Genomic DNA, 15432 nt, shown 5'->3' with positions numbered 1-15432 from the left:
CAACACTATTGCATTTAAAGGTTAGGTCACTCTAGAAATTAATCTATACGGCAGGTAATAACAATGATATTTAAAGGTAGGTTAGCTTTTGGCTAATACAAATATACAGGTACATCTCAAAACATTAAAATATTGAGAAAAAGCTCAAGATTTTTTGTCACTCATTTCAGAAAGTGAAACTAGTATATTATATAGATTAATTACACATTTTAGTAAAAGATTTGATGCCTTTTTTGTAATTTTGATGATTATGGCTTACAGATAACTCAGAAATTTATTGTCTCTGAAAATATTACATAAAATCACTTCCAACGTATATTTTAAACAGAAAACCTCTGAAAAGTATGTAAATTTCTATGCACTCATTATTTGGTTGGGCCTCGTTTTGCAAGAATTACTCAAAGGAAGCATGAAGTGCTCTAGAATTTTCTGGTAGATGGCTGCATTGACTGCGGACTTCAGAAAACCCAGTGGACCAACACAGCAGATGACATGGCACCTCAAATCATCACTGACTGTGGAAGCTTTACACTGGACTTTAAGCAACGCCCTTCTTGCGTTGTTCTTCCTCTAGACTCTGGGACCTTGATCTCCAAATGAAATGCAAACTTTACTTTTATCTAAAACAACAACTTTGGACCACAGAGCAACAGTCAAGTTCTTTTTCTCCTTAGGCCAGCTAAGAATTGTCTCTGGTTCAGGAGTGGCTGGACACGAGAAATGCAACATTTTTAGCCCAAGTGTAGGTTTCATCTGTGCGTAGTGGCTTGATGCATGGACTCCTGCCTCAGTCCACTCTTCCTGAAGCTTCCCACATTCTTTAATGGATTTTACTTCACAGTATTCACAATGCAGTGGTTATCCCTGTTGCTGGTGACCTTTTCCTATCATACTTTTCCTTCCACTCAACTTTCTATGAATATGCTCGGAAACAGCACTTTGTGAACAACCAGCTTCTTTAGCAATGACCTTTCATGGCTTCCCCCCTCGAGGGTCTCATTGACTTTCTTCTGAACATCTGTCAAGTCAGCAGTCTTCCCCATGATTTGTAGCCTACTGACCCAGACTGAGACTAGTTAGAGGCTTAGGATACATTTATAGGTGTTTTGATTTAATTAGCTATTTGGATGTGATGCCATGAGTTTCCAATATTTAACTTTTTTATGATGTCCTAATTTACTGTACTGCTGAATTTTGTATCTTCATTTTCTGTAATCCATAATTATTTAAAAGTACAACAAATATAGACTTGAAACTTCAAATATTACAAATATACTAATATGTTCCACAAAAATGAGATGGTGTCAAAAGGTCAAGACAGTAATTCTGAGATGAGACAAACAGTTAGCATTCGCTATAGATAGAAGACTTTGCATGCACAATGCTGGATCTGTGTGCACACTGTGCTTATACACAGCAGTTGTCACAAAAATGTGAATTTTAATAGAGTTTCTTTCAAGTACTCTGAATCTTATATTATCATTGGGTATATTACTTCCTTTTTCTAATTTTAAAATGTAGTGCCGCTATTTTTTATGAAGGGACTTTAGGGACACAAATTGCACTTGTTTTTTTTCATCACGGGAACACTGCAAACGTAAGGCATGGAATCAGTGTTTTGTTAGCTAATGAAACCTAATATGATTTTTGGAAATATCTGCATTTATGTCGCCGTCCTTGTGTTTGTGCTGATATAAATGGAGGTCTGGTTATGTTTCAGTAATGATAAAAGTTTTGTTAACTTTATTTTCATGTCTTCTGTCAAATTGTACTGTTTTCTGATATGTCTCTCTAAACAGTTTTTCTATCAAATCACAGTTCTGGTCAAATGTTTACATGGACTCCCCATCAGTATGTATGCTGTTATTGTTGAGCTTTTAATGGTTTATTTGAAGTTAGTATAGACTAATACAACATAAAACTGTAATACAAAAACAAGGTATTGGTGCACAGGCTTGGATTTATTAGGGGTTATCTCTAATCTATGTAGAGTCCAAATGAAATGGATATTTGACCAGGCTCCTCCTCAGTTTTGGCAGTTCATCTAAATCTGTTGGTTTTACTGCCACCGACCCTGCTTTTATCCATGGTCCATACATTTTCAGTAGGGTTGAGATATGGACTATTTCAGAAGGTTTATAGTACCCTGCTTTATCCAGTCTGACACCAGTTTGAGGCTGATTATTTAAGATGAAGCTAAAGAATGAAGGCATTTATCAATCTTCATCAGTCCCCCTTCTTTACTATTCTATCCACTTTGTGCCATTTGCACCTCTTTACCATCAGTCCTTGTTGACTCTGGCACTAGTGTTCCAACATCTTTTAGTCTATTTTTGGGGCTGGTCCTGAACATCATATTTAATGTTCTTTAATCTGATTGTTATATATTTTGTTAGATGGGTGAAACTTGTTCAAACAACGTCACCCCAAACACATAGCAAAACTGTGTTTTTGTAAGGCAGAACCCTGACTTCAGGGTGACGCAGGCTCACCCAAATTGAACAATACCATACTTGAAAAACCTTGCCTGGTGCAAAGAATCTTAATTTCAATATCGGTGTTTCCAACATTGCAAACTCAAAAACTGCTTGGATGCAGTATTTGCTAGGATATTATTATAAAGGGGATTGTATGATTGTAAAGAAAGAAAAGCATCGGGAAAATGTGGGCTACTCATAATTTATGTCACTATCCCAATTGTCAGCAATTCATCTCAATTAAGTATTTTTCTGATGTTGTGCAGCCCTACTTTAAACACAGCCTACCTGAGTTCTTTTGCTGAATATTTCCATCCCTTTATGACCCCAGTGTACCAATCTTCAACATCCAGCAGGATTATGCATTATATCACAAAGCTCAGATCATCTCAAGCTAGTTTCTTGAACATGACAATGAGTTGACTGGACTGCAGTGGCCTCCATAGTCACTAGATTGTATTTTAGTCGACTGCCTTTGGGATGTCGTAGAGTGGGAGAGCCGCATCATGAAGCCAACAAATCTCCAGCAACTGCGTAATGCTATAAACTTAATATGGAACAAAATCTCTGAGGAATGTTTTACACACTCTATTGATTCCATGCTACCAAGAACTACTGTGGTTCTGAAGGCAAAAGGGGGTCCAACCCGGTAAAAAGCAAGGTTTCACCGGGTTTTACGTATTATCTTGATACTATGTGGATTAGAGAAAATCATAAATAAATTCAAAGCTGCACTCCCGGTTTTTGTTTTGGAAAGTCACCCTGGAAAAGGTTCAAATGTGACATAAAATTCCCAAAATTAAAATGACATTCGTGTCCATAATGAGTGTATGTAAACGTCTGACTAGAACAGTACAATCCCTGAGTGTTGGTCTGCACAGACTCGTGATGTACCTGGAGAGAGACCTGCGAAAAGCCACTCCTGTCAGAGACAACCCCAGCCAATCAGGATACCTCTTTCAGTGTCTGGATTTACTGCTTCTGCATCTGACTCGCACTGCGCCAGTGATAATGGGTAGGCTTATATGACCTCTCACACAAGCAAACAAAGAACACACACCAAGTAAAATAGAGATTTGTGAAAAAAGGAAACATTTTTCACTCGAATGAAATGACCTTAGTTTAAAAGTTGTGATTCTCAGGGCTTTAAAGTGCCCATGAAATCAAATTTTCATGATAAATCTAATTACATTTATGGAAAGGAAACATTGATATAATATTTTAAAAAGTGAATTCATGCCACTGAAATGAACGGTTGTTGAGATATGGTCATAAATTTCACTAAAAAGGCATTTCCAGACTACTCCTTTGCAATTTTGTTGCACCCTTTTATGGCGTCAGAGGGGAACCCCTGCAAACTGAGTGCTGCTACAATGGTTGACAACACAGACAGCAGCGAAGAATCGGATGTTTCTTTAGAAATGTTTCAGTCACTATCACAGAGAGATGCAGCAGAGTCAGGAGAAGAAAGTCATCTATCATCAGGTGTCTCCCACGTATGTTGCGGCGTGCTGACGGCCATCTAATTCGACCAGTCTATTTTTGCCGGATGCCAGAACGCGACCGGAGTCAATATACATAAATTATACCGCACCCCCATGAAACAGAACGAGCACAACATTCAGATTTTCAAATAATTCACTAAAGCCACACTAGATCTCGCTATATCAATAAATACACGCATATATTTATATATACACGTGAATGTATTAGCAGTTGTTTACATTAGATCAATTAGATCAGTTACTAAACCAAGCAATCAAAAATTAAATGCACCAAAATAAGCAACAAATATAGCTTCGCTGCACTCAGTGAACTCACCCATTGTAGAACAAAACACATGAAAATATCTGGATGCATAAAACAAAAAATGAAGCAGTTTAACTGGTTAAACTTCAGCAGAATGAGTTGTTTTGGACTCGCTACCGCATTTATCACTGCAATCTGCGTATGGCTCTTGGAGCTCCCCTGGGCTTTGCAGCAGGCCGAACCAGACCAGAGCAGATACAGTGCTGGGTTATAGTATATATACGGCACTGAGTCAGACAATCGGAGGTGAAATGAGTAGCATGGAGCAGCAGCAGACACAAGGGATGATTCAAGACCTATAGACACTACCCGGTGTGTCATTTTTTAACTTTATATTAGAATCTTTAGAGAAATATTTATTTAAATATATCATTTGTGCCTGTAATTTATCTAATTTTAATAATATAATAATTTCTCATTATTATTATTAATAATAAAAATAAGAATTTCCAATTTTGAATAATTAACAATAACTGCCGATATCTAAATGTACTTTTGCAACAAGGAAGTGTTCTTACCTGCTGAGCCTTGATCTGTTTAGCAACAGCAACAAAAACCTTTTCTTTGGCGACCTTTTCAGATCAGATGACCTGAACAGCGTGGCTATACACTCTGCTTCAACATTCTTCTTCATCTGTCAGATATCCCGACCTCTGACATTATTTCTCTTGCAAATTCAGAGGTTTCTTGTTCAAAGCAGTTTGCTGAGTAGTCATTCATCGGAGCAGCCCATCTGTCCCTCGTCAGTTTTCCAGCTCTGATTCAGGCAGCTCTGATCCTCTCGACTTCGGGAAACTAGTGCAGAATAATGGCTGCTGTCGTAGTATTGCTGCCACCACCAGCAATGCACCGTTTCACCATATTAACACTGTTTTTAACACAATTTGGCTTCTACCTGAACAGTTTTCTTATTGACGCTCACACAATGAATGATTAGAGACTTCCCCTCTGATGTAACTTCCTGGCGACTGGACTTGCAAAATTTAACAATGAAATATGCCTGTTTTGTCACACAATTGTCTTTAATCACGTCTTTAATGCTAATATGATGTCAACTGCTGCCCAATTTCTTAAAAAAATTAAGATATTTCCTTTCAATATCTGCAGTTTAGTGAAAAGTGTGTCACATTAAAGTCTTTAGAAAATTTTACATTATCATCATCATCAAAAGCAACTTTGACTTAGTAAATCTAAGGTTCTTTTTATTCACAAGTGCAATGCAGTCACACTTTGTTAACCACTTGTACTTTTAGGCAGTTAATTTGTTCATTTCTAATACATCATGTTTAAATGATCATGCTGAGATGAGACAGCACACTGATAGTGTTGCAAGAAGCAAGGAAAACACATTTGTTTATAAGAAGTCAGCATTTTCACTGGCATATTGCATTTTTGCCTAATATCATTCATCCCTATTGGTAGCTGTTTTTATTGATTCCCTCCTGTTTTTATTCCTTCATTTTGTTTTCTTTCTTTTAAAGAAAATGTCTTGTCTGCATTGAGAGATGTGATTGGGAGAAAACACCCATCTGCAGCTCAGAGTAGACAGCTTAAACAGACTTTGCCAACATTGTCTGTGGTTCTAGAGCTCCTTTCATCTCAGGTAACTTAATGTTCACAATTTAATATTTTAGCATAATTTTTTTTTTTTCCCTAACTTTAAAAATCACGTATTTTTTGTTTTTGTTTTCAGGGACTCTCATTAATTGTCTCTATTCTATTAGAGGTTGTTTATTAACATGTAATGATGAAAATAAGAATGAGAGTAGATCTTCTCCATAAATAGCCAAGATACTTGAGCCAAAAGGTTAATAGCTCAATTAGAGTGAAAGACATTGGTGAAATTAACACTCTACTCTCATTCTCCACCTATGTTGCTTGTCATATACTTATTATACAACAGGCCTTTACTCAGACAGTAATGTCAAATAAGTCAAAGAAAAGAAAAATCTTCAACGACTCAATAAACTGAACAGAAATAATTATTATTGGGTGTTATTTAACTGTAAAACTCTCCTAGCTCTTATAGCTCAAGTTAGTTTGGTTAAAATATAGGCAAATGTGAGAGGGCAGGGTTTAACCTATATTTGTACAATTTACCTGTTGACTTTTTAAATAAAATGACCTATCAACCACTCTGTTTTTTTACTCATGGGTCGGTTTGTCTCTTCTCAGGTCTTCAGAGCTCGAATTGTAACTGAGGAGTTACTGGTTCAAATTGGATGGCTGCTGGTGAGTGCTTTTTAAGCCACCTTTACCAACTATCAGTTTAGATTTTGTTACAAACTGAAGGTAAAAACCAAAGGAAACGTTGAAACCAATTACATTTTGTATTGTATTTAAGTTATTTTCAGAATTTAGGGTAGTCTACAAACTTTATAACTGTTGGCAGACTGGTTAAAAATAATTGTCACTGAACACACTTGTTTTTTAGACCATGCTACACATACATTGGTATTAAAGTGCAATGCAGTCACACTTTGTTAACCACTTGTACTTTTAGACTACAGTTGACTAATCGAGTAAATCAATGGAAACAAATTCAATAAATATGAAATTTGCCGAACATTATTTTCATTCCGACTTTCTGAGGTCTTTGAAACAGATAGGTTTGTCTACTTTTTAATGCAGTCACATTCAAACAAACATTTGTAACATAATCTGATGTCATTGCTGTTTTTTTTCTCAAAATATTTTGAGGTCTACCATAAACTAAAGCTGAGGCCTCCACATGTTGATACTATTATATATTTTATTTTAGACTGAATTCGTCACAGCTTGGGTTTCACATAAATATCTACTATCTGAACTGTAAAATTACCACTCCAGAAAAAATTGCAACTTCTTACTCCATACAGAACCAAATACCCAACAGCACTGCAAGTATAACTAAGATTCATGTGTTTTTTAAATTTTCTTTTTCAGAACTACATTATTTCAGTGGAGTCCAATGAAACTAACCTGTCCAGTGCTGTAGGTTAGTTATTTTTCAGTCACTATGTTTTACATATGCTTAATCATTATCTACAGCTTTTTCTGTAGACATTATTCATCGGTTTTTATTAAGTTAGGACTGATTTTTATCTATTTGTTTTAATACGTCATTACATTTGACCTTATCCCTTTTATTCAGTTGTACTCGGTACAGCTTTAGTTTCTAATTTGTCACGTTACATTCACTAAATGACAGAGTTAATAATATGTGTGCTTTAACTAGACATTTTTAAATAAGATAAATAATAATACCTGTGTGTGGGTCGGAAACTAGACCCCATCAGATCCTATAAGGACATATGTGAACTCTGAATTCCAAGTACGTATTTAAACTACACCAGCATTAAACTATCTAAAGCAATTAAGGAGTTTAATCCTTCAATTCTGATTTAGTACTGCTAATGAATTTCATTTCTTATTAGGTGCTGCAATATGTGAAGAGCTGATTAGGACATCTCTGTGCATTGTGGAGGTCCTGAGTCAGCACCACACTCTAATCACTCAGTATCAGTGTGCTGTAAGTATGTATGTGCAACTTTCTGTCTGTTTTCTGATACTGCCCTGGCTTAATTTCTGAGTTAGTGTGTCAGCCTGTTTGTTTGACTGTCCAACAGGCTTGTATTTCTCGGAGTAAATCAAAATACATTAAAAGATGCATCTTTTATATTCCATAAATGACAGATGGGACTGTCTGTAACTTTGAATCATTATGAAATTTCATTATTCTTTGAAGTAGTTGGATTTTCAACCTTTTCTTAATAAAACTGTCATGGCCGTCTCAAAGGCTATGATAAAAAAAGGGAGACAGATGAGCAGATCTATGAGAAAAATTATTTATTAAGAGGGGAAAAACTGTGTGAGGATCACAACAGCCAGTCTGAGAAATGAGTCCACCAGCACTGCTGCCTGCTCCAACCAGGTCTAATCTGGAGCCAAACGAAGCAGGGCCATAACTGGCTGGAAGCCAGCCTTTTAACGTCGGCCTGGTGTATTCAATTAAGCGGCCAAGCCATCCAACTGCTTCCTGAGAGAAAATGAGACAGAGACACCTAGAGGACTGAAGGGGGCCATCACAAAACAAAAAACATGTACAGCGGGAAGAACAAGTATTTGATACACTGCAGATTTTGCAGGTTTTTCCACTTGCAAAGCATGTAGACATCTTTCATTTTTAACACAGATACTCTTCAACTGTGTGACGGAATCTAAAACAAAAATCCAGAAAATCACATTGTGTGATTTTTAAGTAATTAACTAGCATTTTATCGCATGACATAAATATTTGATCACCTAACAACCAGTAAGAATCCCAGGTCTCGCAGGCCTGTTAGTCCTTCTTTAAGAAGCCCTCCTGTTCTCCACTCATTACCTGTATTAACTGCACCTGTTTGAACTCGTTATCTGTATAAAAGACACCTGTCCACTCACTCGGTCAAATAAACTCCAACCTCTCCACTATGGCCAAGACCAGAGAGCCCCAAGAACACCATCCCTACCATGAAGCATGGAGGTGGAAACATCATTATTTGGGGATGCTTTTCTCCAAAGGAGACAGGACGGCTGCACCGTATCGAGGGGAGGATGGATAGCCAGTCTCCTAACCTGAACCCAATCAAAAATCTTTGGAGGGAGCTGAAAGTCCGTATTGCCCAGCGACAGCCCTGAAACCTAAAGGATCTGGAGAGGATCTGTATGGAGGAGTGGTCCAAAAGCCCTGCTGCAGTGTGTGCAAACCTCGTCAAGAACTACAGGAAACGTCTGATATCTGTAGTTACAATTAATTGATCATTTCTGTACCAAATATTAAGTTTTGTTTTTCTGATGTATCAGATACTTATGTCATGAAATAAAATGCAAATTAATTACTTAAAAATCACACAATTTGATTTTCTGGATTTTTGTTTTAGATTCCGTCACTCAGTTGAAGAATACCTATGATAAAAATGAAAGACTTCTACCTGCTTTGCAAATGGAAAAACCTGCAAAAAATTGGCAGTGTATCGAATATTTGTTCTCCCCACTGTATCTATCCATCTCCCACTCCATCTTACCATTACTTGTAAACAAGACTCCACGATACTTCAAATTTTCCTCTTGAAGCAGAGAAAAACTGTCCTGCCAAAACAATGGTTTACAAACATTGTAGCCTCTGACTGACTAAATACCAGTGAAAGAAATCAACTATAGCTTGCTTCGAAGTTGATGAAACTATAAAGACAAAACATAAGGCATCAACAAACAATGTATTATTTGTATGTATTTTACTCACTGTGTTTTGTATTCATCTAATATTTGCAGCATGCATGCATTTCTATTATCATTTTTATTATTTATTCTAATTTCTAAAGAGAATTTCAACACCCTACACTTGTTGATTTGTAATCCCCAGTGGGGTCCTGATGCCTACTTTGGAAACCACTGTGCTATGGTATCAGATATTTTCGTAAAGCTTTATGTGTACAGACACACAAAGTGTGACTGGGCGTCTTATTTGAGACCACACTGTCACCAAACATATGTAACTCTATTTCTACACTTTACCTCATGCCAGCTGTACTTGAAATAGATTTAGTCTTTACATACAGTTTAGTTTCTTTGTGTTCTAAATCTTGGATGTTTTTCATCACTCTGTAAGTCAGCTTAGATAGAGGTGGCTGCTAAAAGCCTAAATTAAGTTACGTAATGTAATCTGCCTACTTTGTCAATTTCATATTGTAGCTCCTGCAGTTGTAGTCTGTGTGTCCTTCACTCTGCTCAACCGGTCTGCTGATACTGGAGAACAGAGGGTCAACATGCGAGCTTTTGGCAAGAAATTAATCAAATATTGAACCAAGGGAACCCCATCAGATTTGTGGATGTATTGTGCAAGCGTGCATGCGTGGATGTGCATGGAATGGAACAGTGAGATTGTATTTAATGACTATTGACGTTTGAGAATGGAGACCGGATGACAGGATGAAAAGGGAGAAGAGAAAGAGAGGAGGTACAGACAAAGGAGCAAACAAGAGACTTGCAGCTACTGATTGTCAATAACACAGGAAGACACTTTAATTACCCCCCAAGCCAGCTCAGATTAGCTTTTATTGCTTCTGGACAAGGACATGGACTCCTGCTTGAGACATCTCAAACTTCTTAACGGTATTTGAGTAACAAGAAAAGTTTGCTGTTAGTTTGATCCTTTTTTAAACATTTCTTACTAACAACTTTCTCTATTAATTCTACTGTCATTTAAACATATGCCACATAAGCAAGACAAAAAAATGTGTATTGGTAAACCAAGTAAACAGAAAGACACAATGCTGACAATCAGATACATAAATTCATCAACTGTAAACTAGAGTTTGTTGTGTAGTTTTGTAAAAGTAATGGCAGCAATCATTTATTACTAGAACTGTGTATGATGTACTTGCACTAAATATTCGTTGAGACCCAAATACAGTTAAAAAGGTTTGGGTTTGGTCTAAGTATTTGCAAGTCTTGAAAAGAAATCTGGTCCTAAATTCTGACATTTAAAAACAGTCACAATTACGTAAAAATCATAACGTTTCTGTAAAAGATCAATGAATAGGTGCATTTTTTTAATTAAAGTTTTTCTGCAGCATTAGTGGGCTTTATTTTTTGTCATTTGTTAGTAGGCAGACAGGAAGCAGTGTGAAGAGAGGGGGAAGATATGCAGCACAGGTTGTGGGGGTCGGGACTGAAGCCTCAGTATTTGGGCCGTGCGCTTTACCACACGCTGCGCCCACGTGATTCATCTTTATAGTGCTCGTACTTGTACTCGTACTCGTCGTCTTCCGCTTTATCCGGGACCGGGTCGCGGGGGCAGCAGACTCAGCAGAGACGCCAAGACGTCCCTCTCCCCAGACACCTCCTCCAGCTCCTCCGGGGGGAGCCCAAGGCGTTCCCAGGCCAGCCGAGAGACATAGTCCCTCCAGCGTGTCCTGGGCCGTCCCCTGGGTCTCCTCCCGGTGGGACGTGCCTGGAACACCTCCCGAAGAAGACGTCCAGGAGGCATCCGGTATAGATGCCTGAGCCACCTCTACTGGCTCCTCTCATGACGACTACAAAATCTTTATAGTGTTATCCTTAATTATCTAAATCTTTAAATGTAGGTTGTTGGTGATAAAAAAATTTCGGTTCCCTTTGTTTTTATAGCAACAATTCATAACATTTGTCATCTCATGGGATTTCACACAACAAACAGATCTGATTTATGTTCCCAGTTATAATTTAATGTAGTCCAATTCAGTTTATTATGTCAGTTGGTAAAAAGTTTTTTGTTTATGGAACCAGCAGGGGTTCTATATCTAAACTGACTTAAATAAATGTATATGCATCACTGCATCTTACTAATAATAAAGTAGGATGTTATTGGTTTTGGGATTTGTTTGCACCACTGGACAGGAGACAGCAGGCTAACAAGGTAAAAGGGTCAAAAGCACGATCCCAAACAAATACACACATTCATGTTCACACACTCACCACCCAGCCTTTGATGGCGCTGCTATTAATTTGCAAACCATTAGGTAGTCGGCAACATCCTTTGTAGTTTTCCTTCTTGAGCTTTTAATGTAATGACCTCACACACTCTCTCTGTGTTAGTCTTGTTTCTATGGTAATATTAGTGAACATGCAAATTAAGGGTATACAGTTCTTGCCTAAATAAGGGGTTTGACAGTTATGGAGCATGCATCTGTTTGATCTTAAAATAAATAAATAAATAAGAAAAGTCATTCAGCAGTGAATTTCCACAGTAATTTGACTCTTTGTGACAGTGGTCTGCTCGGTTGATGCTTTCAAAATTAATGCATGCAGGGTTACCTTTTCAACAGAATCTAAAAATACAGCCGGTTTATAACCAAGTTTACTGTTGTGTGTATATATTTTCTTTCCTCCCAAATAGGAATACAAGGTCGCAAAAGACTTGGGTGTTAAACTAAAAATAAAGGGATAGTTCAGGATTTTTGAATTGAGGTTCTGCTAACAGGTTAGAAGCAGCTAATATTTTACCTGCCTTAGAAAACTCTCTGGGATTTTAGTTTATTAAAAATCTGAGGCTCTCCTGAGAAGATGGGTTTTCTAGGAGGATGGTGATCGGAGTGCCAGAAACTCTTGTGGAGACGTCTGCAGGTTTTAAAGGAATATTCCCCCCATTACCCAGATGCGTAAGGGGATAGAAGTAAAGTTCTGTCACAGTTCTATCTGGAGACAGAAGCAAAATTTCCAAATGGGACAGAAACAGAGTTCTAAGGAATTGCCTCCTCCCCAGAGAGAAACGTTTGACTTTTTGATTTTATGGTAATAACTATGGACCTAAAAGCATCGAGTGCATCAATGAAGGGACTAAAGAATTAAATTTTTCCAACAGGGGGGTCGTTAAGCCCTAAAATATAAAAATTCATTAATTTTTGTCTGTAGTACAACTTTTCTTTACTGTTCTTTACTTTCCTTTATTATGCCACTGTAATGTACTTTTTATGTTCTGTTGTTTGTCACTGCAAAGCTGTAAGCCACTTTGAACTGTCTTGGTGCTGAAATGTGCTATATAAATAAACTTGTCTGGGATCAGGCCGCCCCAGAGGCCAAAGCTATCGGCTTGTTAGAGAGGGGCCAATACTTCTGCAAATGCTAATTGGTGGAGCTCTAAACCGTCATCACGGATATATCAGAGGGTATTTATAAAGAAGCAGATTATTTTTACACTGCAAATGAAGGTGGGAGGTGTTGCATCATCAATGATCTTCCTGTTTTAAAAATTACTCAGAACTTGTAAAGCATTTCCAATGAATGTAACTGTCTGATATAAAAGTCCAATGGTGTAAAATAAACAACATTTTTTATAGTTTTTTAAAATAGGGGCTATTTTATTGAATTCAAAACTGTCTTATTATTTTATTTGGTTGTCACTAATCAGAAACTCTCAACACATGTTTTATGCTATAGGATCATTGGTACTCCACTTCCTATCTTAATTTCCTATGTAAACAATCATTGGCTTCTTTATAAAGAACCATCTGGGGCAAATGTGACTGCTTTGAAGGTTCATAAAAAGCCGTTTATGAGGTTGGACTTGGCCTTTCCATTACTCACTGCCAGACCAACTAATTACATTTATTCTAAATTAAGACACAGAGAGAGTCACCAACAACACAAGATATTAACTGCTTATTACCCTTTTAACAGAATCTTACCTCAGAAAATCATGAACTGCCCCTTAAATACTGTATTTAGGACAGATAAATTTGACTTTTACATAGCACTTCATACTATCTTCTCTCTGTAACGGTGTGAATTGATTTGTTTCATGCTCTTAGATGATCTACTACTGGACCAGATTCTAAATGATTCTGCCACATTCTGTCTTCTTCTGTTCTTGAAGGTTGTGGATGCTGTCCTACCGCCTCTGACAACACTGGCTTTCAGCAGAAATGGTATGAGTGGTTTGTCACTGTTATTAAAATATAAAATAAAATGTAACGTAGACAGAATAGCAGTAGGAAGACAGGCTAATATCAGAGTGGTGGGAGTGGGAAAGAACTGAAGAAAATTAATAGTAAGTTTGTAGGGATAGGATTGGATATTATCAGAAGCCATTCCCTATCTTTTTGCATAAGGTACCTGTTATAAAACAAAATATTAGTAATATATCAATAGTTGAGGGCATGCAGAAATATTGAGGGTTATGTAATGAGTCAGGCTGTGTAGTTAGAAATAAACTGCGAGCAAGAAGCAGGAATATGATCTTGAGCAAATAACCTTGAATCTTTAAGATGGAGAAAATCCAGTATCTTGTGTAAATCACCCTTACAGTATTTAACAGCACTGTTTTTGTTTTAGACCCTCTGTGAGTCATTAATGTCAAGTCGCTGTGGGTGCCCACACAGCAGAGCTGGGTTGTTAGGGTAAAGGGGGTTTTGTTTGACCATAACATCTTGTTTCCTTTTTACTCGTCGTTCTGTTTTAGTCTAAAATATTTTGTAACCTTGAGCCTTTGGCTGTTTTTGTGAACATGTTTTTTTTTTTGCATTACATGTTTACTGTAGATTTTATATTGTACTAATGTAATAAAACCAAAAGTTTAGCTATATTCGTTGGACTATTTTAACCTTTTTCATTTGCATTGTAAAATTATTTTGCGAATTAAATTTGTTCCTATTAAGAAACAAAGTAAGAAATGTTTATGGTCAAAACTGTCTTTCAGTTGGTTGAAATGCCTCTTGTGCCTTGAGAACCAAAATGCCATTGAAAGTGATGTACATAAGATATGCTATGCTGTATTTCAGCCAGATAATACCAATAACATATGCTGGTCTATAGGCTTCCATTTATTACAGATGCATGAACGCCATGCTGTAAACACTAATTTATATTATCTCTCTTTCTCTCTCTGTTTGTTACAGTGGAATGGTCCGTGTTTGTTTTGAAGGTGCTGTCTGAACTCAGCCTGGTTCTGCTCGTCCAAGATGATGATGATGATACTGATGAAAATCAGGACAAAAATAGAGGCAGGAGAGAGACAGGGGGGGCAGCTGAAAGAAGTGGAGATGGAAGATCATGTAGCCCAGTCTTATCTGTCTTCAGCAAATCTTTACTTTCAAGGTTGGTAAGTCTCCAGTCTTTTCCTGGCAGAGTCTCTGAAGGTTTAACCATTTCAAAAAAAAATCAAAACAGTATTTTACTCGCACTGAATAGCATTACATTTTGGAAAAGAAATTGTTTCAACCTTTCTTTGTATAGTTCCTTTGTTCTCTTTATATCTCTAATTTAAGCAAAAAAGAACTTTCTTTGACAATCAATGAAATTGTTAGAGTCTATGTTAATCTCACAAAGTAGCTGTTTTGATAAAAAAAAAAATAAGTAGCTGTTCTGATATATTAAAACCACCAAGCATCTAAACTACTGTATTATAGATGTAAAATTTTTAACTTGTTTCCACCCAGGTTTGAAGTTCTTCTTTGTGCACCAGAACCTATCCCGCTCTACGTGCTCAAGTTGCTTGTATCAATGACTGAGCACAGCACTCAGATCTGCAGGTACGGCACAGGCAAGCGATGACACATAGTTAATCACACAACCAGGAATACATAAAAAAAATCTTACCCTTCAAAATGCAAATATGTGACCTAATGTGAGGTGAATAATTGAAGGACTA

General features: G+C 37.1%; 1 protein-coding gene across 4 annotated transcripts in view; it reads left to right on the top strand.

Moving 5' to 3' along the window:
* ulk4 (unc-51 like kinase 4) overlaps nt 1-15432 on the top strand; it is a 138522-nt gene that overhangs the window by 74295 nt on the left and 48795 nt on the right. For 3 of the 4 annotated variants that reach the window (XM_047362005.1, XM_047362006.1, XM_047362004.1), the window contains exons 23-30: nt 3359-3492; nt 5768-5889; nt 6462-6518; nt 7212-7263; nt 7703-7797; nt 13660-13711; nt 14681-14879; nt 15221-15313. In XM_047362005.1, the coding sequence (XP_047217961.1) occupies nt 3359-3492; nt 5768-5889; nt 6462-6518; nt 7212-7263; nt 7703-7797; nt 13660-13711; nt 14681-14879; nt 15221-15313 (804 nt within the window). Of the gene's footprint in view, nt 1-3358; nt 3493-5767; nt 5890-6461; nt 6519-7211; nt 7264-7702; nt 7798-13659; nt 13712-14680; nt 14884-15220; nt 15314-15432 lie in introns of all 4 variants that reach the window. The other variant, XR_007037772.1, reaches the window with a different exon arrangement.

Source organism: Girardinichthys multiradiatus, chromosome 3 (assembly GCF_021462225.1).
Source record: "Girardinichthys multiradiatus isolate DD_20200921_A chromosome 3, DD_fGirMul_XY1, whole genome shotgun sequence".
NCBI lineage: Eukaryota > Metazoa > Chordata > Actinopteri > Cyprinodontiformes > Goodeidae > Girardinichthys > Girardinichthys multiradiatus.
This window is presented reverse-complemented; position numbering and strand designations above follow the sequence as displayed.